We start from the raw sequence: 24,198 nt of genomic DNA on the forward strand, positions 1-24,198 counted from the left end.
GGCAATAATTCCAGGTGGATTAACAAAAAAGATCCAACCGCTGGATTTATCCATCAATAAATCTTTTAAATCAAAGTTACATTCTTGCTGGAAAATTGGATGATGTCTGGTATGAAAGACTACACAGAGTCGGGAAGGATGACAAGAGTGTCTTAAGAAGAAATAAGCCAGTGGATTCTGGAAAGCTGGGAGGGTGTCACAGTGACTTGTGTACAAAATGGATTAAGGCAATATTTTATTGAGGGAGAGATGAAACTCCCAAAGATGTCATTAATATTATCCAAGATGAGACTACCAATCAGACGAAAAGGTCCTTTAATATTGTAATTTGAGGTATTTGAGTGCAAAATTAAGAACCGAAATGTAGAAACTAGTGATGGGTCAGTTCGATTCCTCGATTCTTCGATTCCTCGATTCTCAGCCAAGAACCGGAATCGAAAACGAGTACTTGCCAAGGCGAAAAATCGATTCCGATTCCAGTAGTACTTCAAACAACAAAATATACGACCGCGTTTCCAATAATCATTTGAATTTTCGCGCCACGTAATCGTAATAACAAAACACACATCTTTTTGGAATGTGCGAGCACTCGAAAATTCAAGTCGATCGAGTAGTTGGTATTCGACTCGGGCGTTTCGAGTAGCATTACTAATGTCGAGTCGAGTATTTAAGGTTACATAACTTTCGAGGCTAGTAGGTCCAGCAATCTGCCGACAGGAAGCGCTATCATGAAACTCATGTAATAATGCAGTTTTTAAAGCCGATAAGTCATTTTAATGCCTTAGCCTGGTAGTTTCAGCTTGCCGAATACACTATATTTGTCGACGTGGGCGCCGAATACCTTTACGCCAGCCGCGGCGGCCGATCGTCTTCCTACCCCGCGCACACTGGTCCGAAATCGGAAAAAGCTGGGATAAAGTCCAAAATGACCTTTTTGGGGATAGAGACTTGAAACTCAGCGTAAATACTCATAAATCATTACCAAATATTGATTTATATGCCATTTTACATAAATACGGACCTTTAGTGAGATACAGAGGCCCAAACATGACCAATTTTTCAATGCCACGCGAGATATCGTTTTTCCTCAAAAAATCTTTGAATTTATCCAAGTGGTTTTGCGTTGGTATGAGTTTTGTGGAATAAAAAACGCAATATTCCTTTGATCTGGTGCTTTGCCTATACTTACAATGACTTTTGAAGATTTTGGCTCTCATCTGTGGTTTTACAACGCAAAATGGCCGACCCGTTTTTCACGTGAAATTTGACATAAAGTAGACATTATCTTTCGTTTACGAAAAATATAACTCGGAAAATTTAAACCACAATATAAATTAGAGATTTCTAAAGAGTACTAAGCAGAACTCTTGAAAAAAAAGTTTGTGACGAAGGAAATAAGAGCGATTTTTCAATCGCGCGTCAAGGCTGAGCTACACGCTGCGGAACTTTAAGGCTCTGTAACTGAGGCCGATTTTTCAAGTTTTTAAAAAGATTTGTCTTGAAATTCGTCATTTAAAGCATGGATAATCGTCTTCATTGACTTAAAACACTAAACTGAGAATGTTAAAAAGGATTATGTATAGATCGACTGGACCATTTAGCGCATTACTCGAGTGAAAATACTAATGATTGGATATTTTTCGGAACCATCCCACGCGTAAGAAATATGCCTTGGGTATTGAAGTAAAGTGAACAGATTAAGTCAGCATGCTTGAGAGAGAAAAATGAACTGCTTCCGTGAAAGGCAACAACCGATACCCTTTTTCCCTTTCCACCTTCGCCGAGGTGAGTCGCGCGGTAGGGGGAGTTTTCACACCACAAGGCTCTTTTAGCCTATTTTATTACTGCGTCCGTCCGATGTGATATTCATTTGCAGCTTTTAGTTTCTTTCTTGAACTTAAAAAAAGCAAGAGATTTTAAGGTTGATTAAATGACGTGAGAAGTATAGCATTTTTTTTTGGCTCTACAAAATTAAAGTTTAGTTCTATACAGTAGACTCTCGTTAATACGAACAACGTTATTACGAAGTTCTCGTTATTACGAAGCAACTCGTTGGTCCCGACGAAAAGGCCTATACAAGCTATAGTAAAAGAAACGTTATCACGAAATTTTAGTTTTTACGAAATTACGAACCTCAATCCCGGTCCCAGCGATTACAAAATGAACTTTATTACGAAGTTCCACACATAAGCAACGGTATTTTGGTGGAAATTCACTACGATAAGTTTTAATAATCGCGCCAAGTTCTTCTTGTGTTCTGTGCTCAAGAGCGTCAGTTATGGTTCTTTATTCAGTTTATACTCAACATTATATAGTAAGCTTCATTCCTGTGGAGTCATTGTGACCCACTCATAACCGCTCGTAAATTGGACGTATAGTCTTCTTACGCACATTCTATTTACGAATTTTCAGAGGTACGAGCATTCAAAATTGTCAAATTTCGGGATTTAGCGCATACGTGTAATGCAATGTTGCATTCGGAAGGATAACAGCACTTCTCGATTCCTTGCATACAGTCCGGCCGGCGAGATTTGTCCGATGACGGCACAATAAAAGGGGCAGATAACCCTGGGCCAGCACGGTTTACAGCCAATCACTGTCCCCCAAACGCACCTAATACGCCCTTGCCTAGTCATACAACGTCAAATGCATAAGGAGTATTGAAATAAGCCTGATCCACCCATACACTCTCGGCGGCCGGACTGTAGGTTTGTCAACTTAGGAACAAGGTCTTGGGACGCATCTAGTTCGTATATCGGACTGACTGCGTTCGGGAAGATATCAACCCACAGATTGCGTCATACCGCATTCTTCTATCGAGAAACTGAAACGTATTATCCTATTTATATGTATTTTCACGTAATTTAAACTCGTTTATTATATACTGTTTTTTTTCGACGATTCCTCAAAGAAACGTTCATACGAACTTCGTTATTACGAACCTCCGGTTTTTCGGTCCCGTGAACTTCGTAATAACGAGAGTCTACTGTAGTTGTTCGCTTCGTCCATTTGAATTCCATGAAGATTCAAGATCCAAAAAAATCGTTGATATAATTTTTAATAAAAATTCCAAAGTCTCCGAAATCTTGCAATTTTGGTGGGAAAGTACTTGCCCAATAACACACATGTGTAGCAAAAGGCAATTTTCTGCAGGCAGTAATACTGTAACATGGAGACATCAAAACCTGCTGGCTGAGCATGTAGAATAATTGGTTTTTCTGCTTGAGAATTTGAAAGGGCCAAATATTACATGATTCATATTCGTAGTATGCAATCTTTATTACAGCTATGAAAATTTCTGAACTCAGGGCTCTCCCTTGTAGTTTGGATACATATATATATATATATAATATATTGTCGACATATTATGAGTGCCAATATTCTTAAGTAATACCTATCATGTAACACCACTTTTCAGGTATGTTCTGTTTTGAAATTTAGCAATTATATTTTAATTACACTGTAATGATATGAAAGATGCTTTTGTCAACTGACTTTCACAGAGTAATATATTTTTAAAAGTGGTTTTCTTGTTGCCTGCAATTAAGTGATATTTTTCTTGGAGCCTATGGCATCAGAATCGATGGAATCGGTATTGGTAGAATCGGAATCGAAATGTCAGAATCGGAATCGGGATCGGAATCGATAAAATTTTGGAATCGACCCATCACTAGTAGAAACCAGAACGGAGAACCAAAGCAAAGAACCAAACTGAATGAGTCCCATCCCTATTTTTTCTCTGAAGTGAATTAGCTATAACAGTGGCTATCCTAACATATCCTGAAAATTTGGCCCAAATCTATGAGGGTGAGGCAAATTGGTCATTTTTGACATGAAATGGCCTGAAATGAAAACACACAACCTTGGTAACTTTTCACTGGAAAATTATTCATTGTAATGTATTGTATTATTATAACCATTCTCCCTCCCCCCCTGCCAGAATTTGGGTATTTATTGAATTTTTGATATTATAAACAGTGTACTTGAGAATGACACCTCAGCATCGAAACGCGTAGTACCAATAAATAATTTCCAGTGAAAAGTTACCAAGGTTGAGTGTTTTCATTTCAACATGTATTTTCACAAAGTAAAAGCCGAATCAATTGAATTCATGAAATGGCCTATGCACATTTATTAATTGTATCATTCACGAGTTCACCATGTTTTTTCAATACATATGAGACTCACCACCAGAGGCATCATCCGTATAAGCAGCAGTCGGAGACCCAGAAACACACTTTCTAGGGCAGATCTCTGCATCCACCACGCCAAAACTCAATATGGGATATGGGAGGTGGAATTCCGATATTGTGGAGACAAATGATATTCCCTCATCTTCATCCCTTCCAAACTGCAGCACATACAATACCTACGGAAGAGACAGTCAATATATATCAACAAAAAACAATAATAAGAGCTAAATTTTAAAATTCAATTGTATTAGGCACAAATTAGACATGATGGTAGGGCGACACAATTTCAATCACCTACTAAAGTAGAAGTCTGCTACAACGAGTATGGATGTATACGAAAGTAATACAATGGCAAGGCTTTTTTTTCAGTTGGCTAGTCCAAGTGGAAAAGCATAAGGTAATAATTCACCAATAGCAAGTGCATTTGTGCTATCGCTATGATGAGACAATATTCCACAGGAAGTCATCCACAGGGAATAGCTCTCAGGATAAACCCCTGCTAAACTTGAGCACTGAGTGCCTGGAAGAGTGGCTGTAAGCTCATTTGAGACAAATTTTGCCAAGAAAAGGCAACTTAGTAACAAAATATGAAACCTTGCTGCCTCCTCTTATCATTTGTAACTTTCTTTACACTTCGTTTTATGTTCCTGGGTAAAAAAAACACCATTTAAATTAGGCTAAAGAATCAGTTTTTTTGAAAATGTTAAATAAGCATCATAAAATGAACATTTAGTTTATTCTGCACAATATTCTGCACATTACGTCGTTGTACCATCTATATATATCAGCGATTACACATACAGTTAAAAATATATAGTGAGCAATCGCTACGAAGCTACTCATTGGGAGCACTCCCTCATTTCTCTAAGCAGTATTTGCAGCTGCTACTCGCCTAAACACTCATCACTAATTGAAGGGAGTTCAAATATTAGTTCAAGGAGGCCAAAGGTGTACTGCTAAATGATTCAAAAGCTGCACCATAGGGCTCAAATGACTTTTCCCATTCAGGAAGGTTGAGACCATGCTTCGTAGGGGTCCTTTCCCATGAAATTCACTAGGCACTCACAAGGGGAGACCACGTACCTTGCTCCACCATTTTCAATTATGCATTTTTTATGGCATTAGGAATTGTAAACACATCTCTGAACTGGTAGTGGTTCCATTGAATGGGCTTTAGTTTGTATGTAATTAATTAATTTTCATGGTGTATTTTTAACAGGCCTTATTTAATGGTGATAGTTTTTCGGGTTCATTCCGCGTTGATTCGTATTTTGTGGACAACAGTTTCGGGAGCTGGAACGCGCCCGAAACTGTCATCCACAAAATACGAATCAACGTGGAATGAACCCGAAAAACTATCACCAATCAACTCACCGGGGAAGCCTCCGTAATAATTTCAGGCCTTATTTAATTTCAAAATATTACCACTCTCCACAGTCGGGTCAATTGGTGTATTGGTAGCATGGTCACCTCTCACCCAGGGGGCCAGGGTTCAGGCCTTTGTCATGGCTGTGTAGTTTCTAGTCTTCATTTTGATCATATGCCGTCAAGTTTTTCATTAATTTTAATTGAAGCAAGCATAAGCATGAGAGAAATTTTTTATCATCATAATGGTGTTTAGGTATTTAAGCAGTGTCATTTCGAATGCAGAGATATGACAACTACACTAGCAAGGGTTGGTGTGCACTAAAATATTAATTACAGTGGAACTTGGTTGATACGTTCTTCCTTAGTACGCTTTCCTCCTTACTACGGCAATTTCTCTCAGTCCCAGTACCATCCGAACAAAATACAGGTAAAAGTATTTGGTTCGTACATTTGAAAACATTGTGCTTTCATAGTTAGTACGCTCAATTGCTTGCGGTGACGCAACCCGTAAGTCGTTCTCTAGTATCTTCTTAAGGGTCGTAAACCTCCATTAACATTCTTGCGTTCATTCCACATATCTTTCTACGACCATGATTCATCCAAATGCATTTCTAAATTCTAGTGACGTGATGAATAATATAATGCGGCCATTTTTGGGAATGTCTGACTATGCAAAACCACAGCTAATGAGAAGCCCCAATTTTCCCCACCTCGAGCTCCTCACCTTCTGATGCCTTTGGAGAGTCCACTGTGCACAAATTTCGTGAGTGGGCAGTTGTTGCTATTGCACAAGTTATTATAGCGAGGGCAGTTAATTACAATTGAAATGGAGAAAAAACTAATAGTGTAGCAGATTACAACTTAAGAAAAGATTGAAATTCTCGAGGAAGTGGACCGAAAACCACAAGTAAACCGAGTGGAGTTAGCGCGAAGATTAAACATTCCTGCATCCACTATATCAAAAGTAGTCACGGCTATGGAGTACGTGCGTATTTACTTGACTACTGTTGCAAGAGCAGACGATGCTCTGGATCTTCACACGAAGCTTAGCGTAAAATACTTAATCTCGGCACGAAAGCAGACGACATTAGACAATTTTTTAAAGTAAATTTCAACTGTATAATATAAAAATCTTCTTGTAATGATGTAGTAATCTAATTACAGTAAACTCTTGATTTTACGAAGCAGGATTTTACGAAGTTTTCGATTATACGAAGTGATATTGCGGTCCCGGTGAAAAGCCTATGCTAAATACATGGCGCTATTCGATTATACGAAGTTTCGATTATACGAAATTTTTTGAATTTACGAACCTCGGCTCGGTCCCTAGGAGCAAATGGCATTCGTTTATACGAACTACGGCGAAAAATTTGTCAACAAAACTAGTTACGCCGGCGTAAGTAGCTAAAAAATCAGCGCTTCCAACTGTGGTCCATCAAAAGTGCGAAATCGTAAATGATAATGCAACTTTGGAGAGAAATGGGTCGCCAAAAACCTCACTGTGGGAATTTAGGGGGAGTAGGAGTTCAGTTAAAATATCGCGGCTGACATTATGCCCCTATTTACGTGCCTGTTCGTAAACATAGCATCGACAATAATTCGTAGTTTAACATGTCAGGAAGGTCGCGCGGAGTATTTCGTACACCCCTAATTAACCCTTTGCACTGCTGTGAACGTACTTCGAAGACTACTAGACTACTTTTCGCCGAAGCACTTCGAAGGGTCCCTAATCCGGGACCCTTTCCTCGACGAGCTCACCCTCGCTGGCCCCTGAAACTGGGCTATTTTTTAATGCATTACCTGACGTAACCCTGGGTTTCAAAGGGCAAAGGTGCCATGGGGGAAAAAAGAGTAAAGTGCATGTTACTGTGGGGCTGTGCGTCAACCAAACGGGCACGGACAAAATAAGCCCGTTGTCATTGGGAAATTTGAAAGGCCACGGTGCTTAAAACATGTAAAATTGGAAGCCCTCCCCGTTTTTTACCATGCAAATAAAAACAGCTGGATGACCCGAGAAATTTTCCAGCAAACGGTTATACGTCTACAGAGAAAAATTGCTGGAGAGAACAGCAAAATTGTTTTAATAATGGATAATGCCACCGTTCATAAATACGTGGAAGATCTAAAATTAGCTAATGTTCGAGTCCTCTTTTTACCCCCGAACTCGACTAGCAAGTCCCAGCCCTTGGACCAAGGCATTATCCAGGATTTTAAAGTCCTATACCGGAAGAAGCTTGAGCGGTATTACTTGCGATGGATCGGTATGTATACATTCATCTATTTTGCTCATGTGCGTTTGGATATCGATTTAGATATTTTTATTCATGATTATCATTCCTTCAAATCTATTTGCTACTTTTATAAATGGGAACAGAAATTAATAACATCCCGAAATGGACGTTGATACATGCAATCCGCGCCATAATATCTTTTCGTGTATATATCGGCCTTTGTGAATGAACAACTTAAATATCTTAAGTACTGGGCTCTATTTACCTCCAATTTATATTTCAGGCTTCTCGTAATGAAAACGCACTTCCAAGTCTAACCATGAACTTTCTTCTCACGCGCTTCCCCGTTCTCCCATGCTGGGGTTCTGTCTTTCCAAAGCCGTCCCTTCCCTCCTGCCGCCTTTGGCTGATCTTGCTGACACCCACCTTAAGCATCCCAAACCCCTCCTTCCCCAGCATTTCCCATTCACTCCCTCCCTAAGGAGACTGAGCTTGTGTGCGTCGCAAAAAAATACGGCCCCCAAAAGTAGACTGAGGCAGAGCTCAAGGCCATTTCCCCACCCTTCTTTGTCCTGCCCCCTCCACCAGTCCTTGTGCTGACCACACTTCTTCCCTCAGGCAATCCCCATCCCACTCTTATTCACCCCACCCACTGGGAACTTTCCCCGATTGTGGAGAAGGGCATGGTTCATCTTTACCTGCAACGGGGGGAAGTTATTAACCGGAGAGAGGCGGAAGAAGTATCTTCCACTATCGGGAAAATGGTGCCGCGCTTATAATTGTCTCTCTTCTTCTCAGCTGACTTTTCAATTGAAATTAATTTCTTTGCTCTTTCCACACTATATTTATTTACGATTATGGCGCGACTATTTTTTAGTGCTAAAACTAAGAAAATCTTTTCTCTATGTCAATGATCCTTTGCCTAACTTTCAATACGGCGGAGAAAGGAACACGAAAACTAAATGAGGTGACGGTACAGGTTTTTGCGTGTCATTTTTTGGGAATTCACGCTAGCGAACCAATACTTAACCACGTTGAGAAATGATAAAACGTCTCTTGTAGGAAAACAATCAATGTGGATAATAACGTTTCTATCTATATTTCTCCGATACTGTAAGATGTTTCTCCTGTCGTTTTCCGGTTGGAACCTTGCTCCTGTCGGCATAAAAGGAGAGAAACATACTATATGAACAGGTCACCTCACACCCGGTATGAAGAATATAGTCCTGATGAAGAATTAAGTCTTTTATGGCAACGTCTGCGAAGATGATGGAACACAGTAGTCGGACGGAGAACTCAAACAGAATTTACTTCAAATATTCGCCAGAAGATAATCACATCCTACGTTATTTATGATCGTAATTGAATCTCAGTGAAAATAGAGCACATTCTGCTGAAAATACGAAGTAACTCGAAATATTAACTTACGAAGGTTATTTTGGAAACGGGCTAAGACCCTTGTTTTTCTTTTTTTCTCGTCACTGAGCGATAGAGGGCGACATAAATGGCGGTTAGGCCGGCTGCCGTTAAAATTCCGTGGGTGTCAGAAACAAATGTCTATCTTCTGCATACTTAATAGTAGCTATTGGCTCCTAACCACAAATTTGTTACTGTTAATTCTTATAATAAACATTGCAATTCATTATTTGATTACGTTTTCTAAACTGGTCGGGAATTTCTTTAGCGATCGTTGATGCTGAAGTATGAACAAGAAATGGGAATTTTATGGTGGTATAATTATTTAACGATTTTTCACATCATAAATCGATAGCAAAAAGCCTTTTCTATGAATTATACCGAGAATAACCACCGAAAACATTGAAATAAGACCACTAAAGACAAAAAACGGCGGAAGAAACAAAAGCGAACATTTTTTTCGTGACTTATGAAAAAGGTTTGAATTTACGAAACTCGATTTTACGAAGTGCCAATTTTCCGGTCCCACTGACTTCGTAAAATCAAGAGTTTACTGTATCTTGTGTGTTATTAATCGATAGATGATCGATATAACAATCGATATGGTATCATTCCAGAAGCGAATGTGTACGGCTTTTGCCGTAATTTAAGGTTAATTTAATTTTGTCCAATTTTTATGGTATTTAAAAACAACCAGTTGACATACTCAGGGCTGTTGTTATATTCTCTGAGTACGCTTTGAGAAAGAAGAAATGACTTAGCTTTACTTGTCCTCTTTCTATAAATATATACCCAGTCAGGCCGCATTTTTACCCTCTGATTTCTGGCTTTTTCCATCTACCACAGCACCATTGTCCTCGTCCTTTTTCTATTCCATGTTCCTATCCCTTTCTTTCCTTACCTCTGAATTTATATATGTATATATATAAGATAAATCACGGGAGATAGACGCCGTTTTCAAGTAATTGTCTTCGGGAAAACTATGAAAGATTGTGATTTTTATTCAAATGGTATTGTTTTTCAATTTAGCACTCATTTTCTTGATGTTAAATGTGAAATGAGTTCCGGAAGGAAGGTTCCTGTGAGAACTACCAATAGTAATTGTAATTATGATGACTATTCCATAGATTGCAATTACTCCGACTGCTATTATTTACTTTCCTCGTTAGCACCTTTTCCTGGTTAGTACGTTCATTTTTTGTGGTCCCTTCAGAAACGTACTAAACAAGTTCTACTGTATTTGTATTGCTTATACTGATCAACTTCCACATTGTGAGATTACAAATGCATGTATGAGGCACAGAGCTCAGGGAAACATCTCTTGATAATCACCTATTAAAATTGCCTATGGTCGGAAAGTTTCCTTCGTTTGATAGGGTATTAATACATAATCCTTATTTAAGCCAAGTGCTACCTGCTAGCAGGGTACTCTACCCTACTGCCATGCTCGGCAGCAAGCAACCTACATCGTAGCAGAGCTCATAGCCTCGCACCAAGGTGGCCTCACACTGCAGCAGCCAGACGTCACACGGGCTTTTCCCAGCATTCATACTTAGCCGTCACGTTTCCGAGCACTTGAAATTTTTCACTTTCCATTAAATCGCAAATAATAGATACTTTCATTTAAATATCTAAAAGCATGAAATACGTATTCCAGGAGTAATAATCTTTGGATTTAGGCAATAAAAAAATAACAGGAAACCACCCTATTTGAGGCAACACAAGCAAGCGAAGAGTGCATTCTTTCCAAAACCCATATGTCTGTCCTGGATTTTCCAAAGAAAGCACACATCTTTTATGTTTATGAAAAACTGTCTCTGGTCAGTGAGAGTTGAGGTAACCATGCATGTATAATAAATTTCTCTCGATCATTTCATACTATTTGCTGGTCAATTATCGATGGATCAATAGGTATCATTGCATTAAAAAATCAAATTTTGTCTAATTTTAAGTAAACCGGGACTAGTCACGGTGATAACTTTAACAGGAGTCACCCACAGTGCACAAATTATGCAAAAAATCCACAGAGAAAAAAATCATTCGCCCAGCAAGGATACTGGTCGAGGCGAATGATTTTTTTCTCTGTGGATTTTTTGCACAATCAAAAAATTTTGTCTTTTCACTCCATTGTGATTGAATGATAAGGCAATTTATTCTGGACATTGGCTTAATTTTAACATAATTATTTCTTAAATTAACATTGAAACATTGATACATTTACTTCTGAACAGATGAAATGCGTAAATAAGCCATTTTTCCCGCCATTATGACTGAAAACCATCCATAGTGATTTAGAAAAATATACATTGGCTATTACGAGTGATTTTCTAGGGATCTGCAGAAATCATTACTTATTATTTATAATGGCCTTCTACTCTCATCCCTAAGTTGCTAAAATACAAGAGCCAGACAAGATTTTTAAAAACCATACTTTGGGTACTGAAACTTAAAAAAATTGCATAACTTAATTTTCAGATTAAAACAATGAGGTAAATATATTGAAAGTTAACAAAACATTTTCCACAGTAATTATGATGTTAGTGAAGACAACAGAATCGTGCCACCTAAGTTACCAAAGGGGCATTCCTTATCACACATGCTGTAATTTCAGACACCAGTACTGCAGCAATCATTCCAAATTACCGCTGTGCTTTGGGGCACTTGAAGCAAAGGGGATGAATTGGAACTGCTCCGTGGAAAGACGTACCTCATTGCCCGGGACCAAAATAAATTTATTCACAAAGAGAGATAAACAGCAGTGACTGTTGTTTAATAAATCAAATACCATGTGAATTAAAGGTCAGTTGTCGGCAGCAAATTTGTTCACAGTCTTCTTCATTTAGAAAGGCCCCTTCTTAGTCCCATAAACACCAGTTTCTGTTCGGTTGTCATGCTCCACAGCAAGAACATCATATTTGGTATACACTTGACGCAACCTTCATTTTGATAGTACTGGTTACTTCACAGCTCCTCCAATCGCTCTTACACTTGATTTGGAGAGCTCTGATGAACATTACGCAGAGCAAGAGAGATTCAGAACATATCCCTACAGAGCTTTACAAGATATTCATTGAAAATTTGAATACATGCATACCTTGCGTCCAATATCTGACAATATGAGGAACTTGGCAGCTAGATCTAGGCCAGCCTTCAGGAATCCTTCCTCTTGATTCCTAGGAGCTTCCTTGTCTCCAAAATAGATAGTTTGCAGACATGTCCATGACTCACATGACCACAGCTTCAATTCATGGTTGTTCCTTGTTCCGGTGATGGCAAATTTCCAGAATTGCACTCTAACAGTACATTGAAAGACACAATAATGCAGATTAATGAGAGGAAATGAACAAAAAAAATGGAAGTTAAAGTTCAATGCGGGAAGAACGACAGATCAGGGTGCTACATAAAGTGATTACAGTAAACTCTGGTAATAACGAAGTTCACGGGACCGATAAACCGGAGGTTCATAATAACGAGCTCATATGAGTGCTTCTTTCAGAAATCATTGCAAAATATATACCTTGCCAAAATTCTTTGTCTCTTCAATCTCCTGTACTTATACTCACACTACGGAATAGCTTCACAGTATGATATATGCGATTAAATCATGTACACATACAGCAAGTCTTCGACATACGAACAAGATGTGTTCCAAGAGCTTGTTCTTAAGTCGATAAACCTATGCAAGGCACTGAAAAGTGTTGTTATCCTACAGAATGCAACACCGCATTACAATTTTATCCACGTATCCACAGAGAATGCCCTTCACCTAACTTATGGCATCATCGTTTGGGGTAATGCTAGCTGCTGCCACAAAGTCTTCTCTATGCAGAAACGTGCAGTGAAAGCCATGGCCAGAGTTTCCATGCAATCACCTGGCTTACCTCTTTATAATGATCTGAAAATTCTAACATTCCCATCACTGTACATACTTAACCAGGGTTCCCACTCTACCTGAACAATGAAATTCACGGCTTTTTCCAGGTTTTCACGGTTATTTTTCACGTTTTCACGGTTTTTTTTAAGGTTTTCACGGTCTCAATTTTGCTGAATTCACGGTCCGTTAATAAGCCAACAATAAGAAAATCACTGGCCGTATATCAACAGAAAATTAACGTACGCGAAAAACGCCGTGAATGTTAACGCCGCAATGAAAAGTGATATCTGTTATGACGTGATCTATCGTTTGCAAAATTCAGGGCCGACTAAAGGACCAGCCCAACCGAACTCTTGCCCGGACGCCGAATACCCTTCGGACCTTCTTCCGTCCGGACACTCGAGGTACTTTTTCAATTCCTCGCTGAGAGATTGTTTTTTGCGCACGTTGTTATTACTGCACAGTAACCGAATTTCCCCCACCCCAATATTTCTTATTTAACGGAAAATATTTTATTTAAATTGTTTATAGAATATAATAAATTGATTCTTTCTTATTCAGCGGAAAATATTTTATGAAAATTGTTAATAGAACATAATAAATCGAAAAACAATTTCATACACCGTATTAGCACGAATCTAAGACGAACACGATTCTAAGACTACCCTCCTTTTTTGGAACTCCACTAGGGGACAATTTTTCTTTATTAATAACGACACGATTATAAAATGAATGCGGAAAAACGATCAATACTTAATTTTTTTGCTAGATTGCCTATGTCCCAGGAAACGCAGGATTTTGGCGAGTAATTAAGAAATTCATTAAAGGTTTCAAAACAATATTTTAGATAATAACAGGAATAGTAGTACTTTATCAAGACACATACGTCATATTGTTGATTCGACCCATATCTCTTTCAAAATTCTGAATGTTTGCTCTCCACTCGGCATTTACACTGCTATTATGGATTTCAGTCAGATGTAAAAATTCTTATCCATCAAACACCATTTCCAGTACACGTATTCACGAGAGCAATGTGCATGTTGTGCCTAAAACAACCGCATTCGCCGGTGCAGTGACTGGTTGTGAGATGGATCACGAAGGCCAAAAATAGTCAATTACTTGAATTGTTCCTGTCTAATGAATATATTTTTAATACAATTGAGGTAGTGTGTAAAGCGTGAACAATGTTGCGTTAATCGTCAGCGGCACGCCCACCTGGATCTTCGCCTTCATATCTCTACTTGTTTTCTCCAGGTAGCTCACTCTACCCCCACCCCTACCGTCATGTGCTAGCGGACAACCCAAGGCGCTCTGCAATATTCACGCGCATCTAGCCCGGATTCTTTTCTTCATGTTCAATTATTTTCAGTCCATCTCTTAAAGTTCTCAATAGTTTCTTCGGAGGGGCCATGGTCGGAAGACGACTAAAATTAAACTAGTGAAAATGACTCTATTAAACTCACATGGAAAACACTCGGTGGTTCGAAGTCCAGCCACCCCGGAAAGTAGGGAACCACTCGTACGAGGTGAATTTCGGAACTGATGCTATCGCGCACGGGGGTACGCAGAGCACACTGCAGAGGGCGAAGCGTGACCATAGGACTGCGCCATGAAATTTTTTACCCTAAAGATGCCCATTCTTTTCTAATTAGCGTAGCGCCAGATGATCAGATGAATTCGGATTGTTAGTAGGGAGAAACAAAAATCCTGAGAAGATTTCCCTTCGTCAGTAACTCTGACAAGTGAGACTACTAGTAGTAGTATAGCTCGTAAATTGATAACTGATAACAACCTGGTATCATGTTTTCGGAACAAAATGCCGAATTAACTGCCGTAAGCTCAGCTACGAGGATATCGCGTTTCGCCAAAAATCACCATCGTATTTTTCCATCTATTTCCTTGCTTAAAATGCGTCATGTGTGGTCTCGTTTTTTTTAACGTGCAAATTACTAACATTTCAATCTAATAAAAGCATAATAGCAATTACTGAATATCATTGTTAGATACCTTTTGGGCTAATAGGTGATTCATGCAGCAGTTGACCTCCATAAACTGGGAACTTCGAAGCAGTTAGGCTGAAAAAGGTCAGTTGGTGAGAAGAGGGGGGAGCGCGAAACACGTTTCTATTGTTCTCGTGTAACTCGATATTTTTTTCGAAGCTAAGGTCTTCGTAATAAGGTCCCTGCGCGAGCTGGGACCTGTTTTTATTTTGAAGAAGAGGAAAGCGTCAGAAGGGGGGAGGCGAATGGTGAATGGAGGGGGATAAAGGTTCTTGGGAAATGCGCTAATGTTACTTTCCCACGGCACTGAGCTTCTCCCAATGGTAGTTCCATCTCTTGGAGAGGATTCCAACTACGTGCTTGTCGTTATTAGCCATAAATGACACATTGTATTTATTTCGTCTCATTTTCGTCAAACGATGGATGCGGGAAAATTCTGCGTCGGAACCGCGATCTTCAAACGATCAATGCGAGAAACGATACTTCGGGGAACGATAGATGCGGGAAAAAATTAAATTGTCTATAAGGAACTTTATTTGGGACCAGAAACGGCGAACGATCAATGCGGGAACGATAGATCGAGGTTCCACCGTATAACTTTCTTTTGAAAGCGGCAGTGTAATGACTTCTTTTCTCTGCTATTGTAATACTCTGAAACCAAAACTGAATCGATCTCTCTAATCAGAGGCAAATCATGTTCCCTTCTTACCGTTGCTCTGGGAAAAATGGAACGACTATGTAGAACAATTAATCGTAGAGGGCGTAACTTGGTGGAAATCCATAATATCACGAATACAAGGATCAAGGAAATAGCAAAGTTCTTGATCCTTGTATTCGTGAGACTATGTAGCAGTTTATATCGCGACGGCATTGAGGCTTTAACGACACAAACAAACAGCATTACCTTAGATAGCAGAAAGCGGAGGAACTGGATCACCACCGACAGTAAATAACTCCACACTAACTTTCCGGTTGCGACGTAAAACTGGCAAGTTCCAGGTCGACGCATGCGACAATCGTGTAATGCTGTGTTGCCATAAGCGGAAATCTTCTCTCGTTTTCAGGGCCGCAATGCGCGAGAATTAGTAACGTCACGCCGAAAGCTCGCTGTCACCCGGTTCAAACGCAGGGAGCGTAGTGTCCACAGCGCATGGCAGGTTGTCAAGGCTAGCGGTCTTCCAGTCATAGGATTGAGGGTGTTGAATAAACGTTCAAATTTTTCGACACAATGGCCATCTAGATTTAGTTTCGAAAGTGGTCGCTGCAGCCAGTGGGAAGGCTAATTGGGTTGAAGGGGGACTAAGCAGTGACCGAGGGAGGGGAAACCAAGCCATTTGAGGAAAGTAAACAAGCTGATGAGAAGTGGTGTCATATTTCAGGAGGGGGAGAGAAAAGGCCTGCGCTGGGGAAAGATGTTTTTTTCTTCAGGCAACATTCGTTCCCACGCTTTTCTGACCCATGCGACCGCATGCGACGATGCTCGCCACAATGAATAGAAGTGCGCTAGCTACGAACGAAGATGAAAATTTCTGGAAAGGTATTATTATCAAGATTGAGAGATTTTTAAGGTTTTAAGACGAAATTCACGGCTATTTCCCGGTTTATTCACGGTAGAGGAAATTCACGGCTAATTCACGGTTTTAAGGTTTTCACGGTTGAGTGGGAACCCTGTTAACTGTGCCTCTTTTGTTAAAAATAACCCCGAATACTTTCCAAAAAATAGTTCTCTTCATAATCATGCAACCAGAACCACCAATGACGTTCACCTCAAAGACCTAATACCAAAGACCTAAGACCCTAGAACTTTCTGCCAAAAAGGACCCTTATTGTCCCTATCAAAAATATACAACAAATTACCGCATGATATCAAATGTCTTCCACCTACACCATTCAAGAATGTATGAAGAAATATTTAATGGAAAACAACTACTATAGCCTGAAGGATTTTATGTTGGGCTCTGAGTAATCTTTGCCCATCAGCCACAAAAATTGTAACTTTTCCTTTAAACTGTACAAATTGTAAATATTATATCACTTCATTTATTTGTAACTACAGTAAAACCTCTCTTAAACGAAACTCAAGGGACCGAAATTTTGCCGTTTCGTTGATCGGGAGTTCGTTCCCCGGAGGTGATGCGCACGTTGCATCATTCTAGGGGCTCGGAAATTGAAGCAAGTCTGCATACGTTATCTTCATTCTACCTTCGCATACTTCAAAACAGTGCTTATTTCTTCAGCTGCAATGCAAATCGCGGGCAATAGACCACATTTAGGAAGCCTCAGTTCGTATTATTCAATCACTTCGCGTGCTTTTTCATCGGTTTTCAAAAATGTATGCAACGTAGCAGTGAGTGCGAGGCCATCCCTTTATTCTCAATATTTGAAATAGAGTACATGTATTCGCGAAGTTTACACTGAAAAATTAAGAATTTGATAGATTTGACCATTACTAATATAAAGTTAAAGTAACAGCGCCAATTATAGCTTCATCATGAAATTAAGATCGCTCTACCATAACGGCGCGAGTGCGACTTTCGTCGACCCATTAAAGCTCAGTGGGTGGCAGCATTTCTTTATAGTAGTCGAATCCAGAATACTCCATAGCAATATTTGCGGTCGCGGGCTTCGTAAATAATTCATTGTACTAGCATCATTTCCATCGCATTCCGGATAGACAACTGCCGATAAGAAAACATCTTGAAAGGCCCTATGCAGGAGTTCTCGAAGTAAAATACATCACGATTTGAAAAATGAGTTTTCGAGAAATTATATTCTGCAACCCTCAGTTCGCTGGCTTCGCGGATTACGAAATTTGAGTCTATTCTAGTGAACTCATCAAACGACCCTTCAATATTCATGACTTTTGAGAGACCCTGCCAGGATTCACAGCTTTCGTCATCACTCTCCATCGCGTGGTCGCAGTTGACTGCAAACCGGATTGACAACTCCCGATAAGAAAACAGCTTGGAAGGCCTCATGCAGGAGTTCTTGAAGTAAAATAAGTCACGATAATGATGCTGTTGACTGCAAACCCGGTTTTTGCAAAATAACTAAATATGGTGACAGGTGCGACACGCTTCCAAGCTTTGCAAAGCCCTTGCATTACCTGCAAAATGGTCCTCTTCAATTTCGCCGATCCCTTACATCCATTCGATAAACCAAAAACTCCACTAAAATCCGACGGTAATGCCGCTTTGCCGCAGAAATGACCCCTCGGTCGAGAGGTCGCAACTTAGCTATTGCAGTTGGGGGGAAGAAAATAACACGCACATTTTTTATTGTTAGTCCTATGTTTGGGCCCGTGCAGCGATCGAGGAAGAAATCTACTTTCCCCATGAGTGCATCAACTCCCGCCAACCACCGCTGAATTAATCCCGCTGTCATTCATGGATTTTTGCTGCTACCACAGGGGTGAGGCATCACCATTGGCCCAGTCTAAATATGGCATGTTTAGACTGTGTCGTCTTCTTCATGCAACAATTGACTGCCGTCGCAAACCTTTTTCTCAGGAGAAAATCAACACCGCTTCACATCACGTTAGGTCATCGCTACAATCGCCGACAGACAGACTGACCTTTAGTATAAAGCACTCAATTCAAGTAACGTCTAGATCAATGGGAAATGTTGGCTTTCGTGGCGAATATTTTTTATCCAAGATTGCGGCAAATGCAAAAGTTTCTCCTATTTTTTAGATGATGTTGAAATAAACAATGTGAATGAAACAAGAGAAACTACTGAGTCATATATTAAAGATAATTAAGAGGTGCAAATTTTGGCTTTCATCTTCTAGCGCGCACATTGTATCTTCCGTAATTTAGTTAAATTTTAAAGAAGTTATCCAAGATGGCGGCGAGTTAAAAAAAAATGCTTCTCGGAATTTACGCGTTGTAATTCTGTAAATTATCTTAAACAACCGTCAAAAGAATGCGATCAAAGTACATAGCTCTAGATATCATATCTTTGAGCGTGGAAATATAGGGACATTGAGTTATTTACGAAAGTCAGCATTACCATTTTTCGCAATTCGCCGCGAGCCGCGAGTTGGGGTCGGTGGAAACACACGACGGAAGGCTATGGTTAATGACGATTCTGATTGGCTTATTCAGTGGAAGTCTCTGATTTGCCCTCCAACGCTACGAATATTAAATTATTCATATGAAAATAAAAATTTAACCGGAAAAATTGGTTATTGGGAGGTGAATTTCACTCGATCGCGCCGAAATTTCATTTCGTTGATCGGGAGTTTTCGTAAAAGAGGAGTTCGTTCATCGGGGTTTTTCACTAATGTGTTTACATAGGCAATTGGCCGGACCAATAGCATTTGTTCGTTGAACGGAGTTCTTCGTTTAGCGGGAGTTCGTTAAGGTGAGGTTTTACTGTATTACTTTTTATTTTGATGACTTCCAATGTCACCGGTACATATGTGATCTCTAGGAACAATAAAAATTATTATTATTATTGTCCTTCAAAACTATGCATTTCTTTAAGTTATACAGTGGAACTTGGTTAGTACGTTTCTGAAGGGACCACGAAAAATGAACGTACTAACCAGGAAAACGTACTAACGAGGAAAGTAAATAATAGCAGTCGGGGTTATTGCAATCAGTGAAAAAGTCGTCATAATTACAATTACTATCAGTAGTTCTCATAGGATCGCCTTCCTGAACTCTTTTCACATTTAAAATCAAGAAAATGAGCGCTACCATGAAAAACAATACCATGTGAATAAAAATCGCAATTTTTCATGGACATCCCGGAGAGGATTTCATGATTACGGCGTCTATCTCCCGTGATTTATACTATATATATTTACAGAACGAGGACGAATGAAGCTCAGACAAGTCATTTTTCTTTCTCACAGCGTACTCGGAGAATATAACAACAACCCGGAGTAAGTCAACTGGTTTTTTAAACATCATAAAAATTGGGCAAAATTATATTGACTTTCAAATTACGGCAACAGCCGTAGACATTCGCTTCTGGAACGATACCATTTCGATTGTAAAATCGATCGATATATCAACTGATGACACGCAAGATTATTAGATTACGACGTAATTACAAGAAAATTTTATATTAAACAGTTGAAATTTACTTTCAAAATTTGTCTAATGTCGTCTGCTTTCATTCCGAGATCAAGTATTTTTAGGCTAAGCTTCGCGTGGAGATCCAGAGGATCGTCTGCTCCCGCAACAGTAGTCAAGTAAATACGCACGACGTCGAGTTTATGGAGCAGTACTGTTTTAGATAATGTGGGAATTGTCTAATACCGTTAAGACTCATTTCTTCATCATGATAACTCGTGCAATAGCAACAATTGCCCACTCACGAACTTTGTGCACAGCAGTGGGCACCGTGGGCACTCCCAAGCTCCAAAGGCAACAGAAGGTGAGGAGCTCGGGGTGGGGAAAATTGGGGCTTCTTATTGGCTGTAGTTTTTCATAGTCAGACATTCCCAAAAAATGGCCGTATTTTATTTTTCATCACGTCACAAGAATTTATAAATGCATTTGGATAAATTACGGTAGAAGAAAGAGATGTGGAATGAATGGAAGAATGTTAATGGCTAATAATAATAAATTAAATCATGAATTCAGACGTTTGCGACCCTTAAGAAGACACTAGAGAACGAATTGCAGGTTGCGTCACGGCAAGCAATTGAGCGTACTAACCAGGAAAGCGCAATTTTTTCAAACGTACTAACCAAATTCTTTTACCTGTATTTTGTTCGGATGGTACCGGGACCGAGGGAAATCGCCGTACTAAGGAGGAAAACGTACTAAGGAGGAACGTACTAACCAAGTTCCACTGTATTTGCAATCTTACTATTTGCAGTATAAATGTCGCAGGATACCCACTAAGGCAGTAAATATAACGTGCTCTCCAGTGCGAAACCCCCCGATCTTTTCTATGCTCACTTCCGAAGTACCGACGCGAAACTTTCAAGTAAGAAACGCAAACAGGAGCATTGTAAAAATATGTATCTAAAGGAGAAACTCCCCTGCCTGCCGCTTGTTTTTGACCTGGGGTTTCAGCTGACTGACTACGCTGAAAACCAAGGCCACTCAGTTTCCCTTGGACTTGCAACCAGGGAAAGGGGGACGATATAAATTCGTGTAAAAGATGCACCCCTATTTTTGACTGCAATTTCCGAGAAAAAAAGGTGCGTCTTTTACACGCATTTATATGGTAATTAATAGAGTAGAGTACCCAACAACAAATTGTCACAGATTAATACTGTTACAGGTAAATGGTACTCATACATTATGAGTGAAATAACTTAATATGCTTGGCTAGCATTAAACTTTTACTAATAAAGGTTTGCTTTCTGTGGAACAGTTGCAGAGTATGCATAATGTATACACTTGGGTAGAGGCAGGTGTGATGGCTGTAGTTTACAATGTTTGTGGGCTCCTGACACCCCATCCAACCATCCACCTTAAGTTTGGATGCATCAGAATAATATAACACTGAGGCTAATATTTATACCTGAATAATTTAAATTTGTATTCAATATTTTGTAAGTCCTTTTTAACTTATGTAATTTGAAGCATAGTTTCATTATCAATGCCTTCAGAAAATTTTTCAATTCTTTAAAAAAGGGAGAAATTAATTGACTAGATAATAAACAACTCACATAATAAAGAGTTGGATAATGTAGAGTTCATAGTACAAGGCGTGTTTTTAAAGTAAGTACCGTTTTGACATAAAAAAACAACAAGTTAATTTATTCCAAAAATAATTTATTCACTTGAAAGGCCATACTTTACTTTTCTACATAAATCCCATTACTATTGAGGCATTTATCGTATCTTGGGACCAGCTTTTGTATGCCATCGTCAAAGAAGCTTGCCGCCTGATTAGACAACCACTGCTTCACAGTCGTTTTCCCTTTGTCATCATCGGAATGGCGCTGTCCCGCCATTAAGGGTGTGTTGCTGGTCGATTTTTTGACTAGCGGCGACACAATCAATGCAACAGTGTACTGTGCGACTTTACAAAAACTGCGCTGCTCTATTCAAAACAAAAGGCATGGCATGCTGAGTGCACGTGTCGTTTTGCTCGACGATAATACCCGTCCACACACAGCAAATCAAACACAAGACCTTATCACTTCTTTTGGCTGGGAACAATTAAACCACCCTCCATGCAGTCCCGATCTAGCACCGAGCGACTACCATTTGTTTATGCACTTGAAGAAGCATCTAGAGGGTCAGCGCCATTCCGATGATGACGAAGTGAAAACCACCGTGAAGCAGTGATTGTCTAATCAGGCGGCAAGCTTCTTTGACGATGGCATACAAAAACTGGTCCCAAGATACGATAAATGCCTCAATAGTAATGGGAATTATGTAGAAAAGTAGAGTAAAGTAGGCCTTTCAAGTGAATAAATTATTTTTGAAAAAAATTTACCTATTGTATTTTTATGTCAAAACTGTACTTACTTTAAAAACATGCCTCGTACATCAAGAAGAAACGTATACTAAATGGACAAAAGGTACATTACAGGGAAAACACACACACGTCCTACCCATGAACTTACTCAGGGGAATGATTCCTGTGGTCATCGAGGAAGAAGAGACAAGACAAGGGCCGACCGCCGTGAGGCCGCCACTTGTGCAAACACCTCGGCCCCGACTCCGTGGGCAGATAGACCTGTGTAGCGAAAGAGAGAATTATGCCACTGAACACAACCTAGACATTGCTATACTTCCCATTTAAATAATCATAAGTTTTATTCCAATTAATCACATGATAACTCCTACCCAGTTAATTAAATTATAAGAAGAAGCACCAAAACTCCCTGAATAGCATTTATAAGTATACTTTATACCCACAATATTTGTACCCATAGTTGTGATAAAATGAACTCTGAGATTTCCCTATTTGGGGAAATTAAATGCCTCTAGTTAGAAGTAATAAATCCAAAGGATTGATCTTACATTCATGAGGATATAATTACAAAAACATGATTCTTAAAGCATTACATAATGTTTCATAAACCCATGTAGGGATTAGCTGATATCTGAATTATTCAGTCTTCGCACCAGGTGATCGGCTTCTTTTAAGCTGGCATTCTGGAGAATGACTTACTTTCCATTCTTAAAGCACTTTAATTATACAAATTCAGTGTGGGTGCAAAGATTTTCAAGAGGGGAAGAAGGTGTTTATCAAATGACCTCTGCATTTTCTTTGGGTTCTCTCTGCATCCGTTGGCTTTAGTTGACAACAATTTTTCTGACATTGCAGACAGTATGTTCAGGTCAAAGGTGATGAAACGGAAATCTGCTGCATATAGAGTTAAAACTGTGGATGATTCTTCTGTCACTGCAAAGAACTCCAATTTCTCTAAGGATTCCAAGCATTGTGTTCCAATCCACACTGTCAAATGCCTTCTCTACATTCACAAACACAACGAATGTTGGTTTGTTTTTTCCATTCTCCTTCTTGCTTTACAACATACATATTTCGTTCCTTATTCTCTTGTAACAATTCTGCCCTTCCTCTGTTTTTGCAGCCTTGTATTTTCTTGTTTCTTCAATGAGATCCAATACTTCCAGTGTGATTCATGGTTTTTCAATAATGACTTTTCTTTAACCAAGAACTTCCTCAGCTGCTGTCTGCAGACCACTTCTAATGGGTTTCCAACCCTCTTCCACTGATTTAATGGTCATATCCTCCTCTGTTCTCTTTTGTACAGCTTTTTTAAAAGCCAGTTGATGCTGAACCTCCTTCAATTCCTCAACCTGCCATATGTTTTTCACGCTTTCTCCAATTTTTGAATTTTAGGTGGCATATCATCACAACTAATTGTAAAGGTCGTTTTACACGGTACACGGAATTGCACAGGCTAGAGCTGCATTAATTTCTAAAATGGCGTGGAATGGTGCGAATGCATGAACGAAATTAGAACAGGGGCTATTTTGCCGTCTCGCATCCACGCATTCTCGCATGTGTTCTAGCAACACGACGCAATTTTGATTGCGCCTTCACACGTACGTCAGACTGCGCAATTCCATGTACCGTGTAAAACGGCCTTAAGTAATGGCCACTGTTGATATCTGCCCCTGCATAGCTTTTGCAGTCCCTCACCTGGTTCCTGAATCTTTATT

General features: G+C 39.5%; 1 protein-coding gene across 2 annotated transcripts in view; it reads right to left on the reverse strand.

The window, feature by feature from the left end:
• Window positions 1-24,198, reverse strand: part of LOC124156455 (enhancer of mRNA-decapping protein 4) — an 85,738-nt gene that overhangs the window by 41,150 nt on the left and 20,390 nt on the right. For both annotated transcript variants that reach the window (XM_046531017.1, XM_046531016.1), the window contains exons 7-9: window positions 22,629-22,741; window positions 12,303-12,501; window positions 4,189-4,369 (exon numbers count right to left, since the gene is read on the reverse strand). In XM_046531017.1, coding sequence (XP_046386973.1) covers window positions 4,189-4,369; window positions 12,303-12,501; window positions 22,629-22,741 — 493 coding nt within the window. The remainder of the gene's footprint in view (window positions 1-4,188; window positions 4,370-12,302; window positions 12,502-22,628; window positions 22,742-24,198) is intronic.

This window comes from Ischnura elegans, chromosome 3 (assembly GCF_921293095.1).
Source record: "Ischnura elegans chromosome 3, ioIscEleg1.1, whole genome shotgun sequence".
NCBI classification, from domain to species: Eukaryota; Metazoa; Arthropoda; class Insecta; order Odonata; family Coenagrionidae; genus Ischnura; species Ischnura elegans.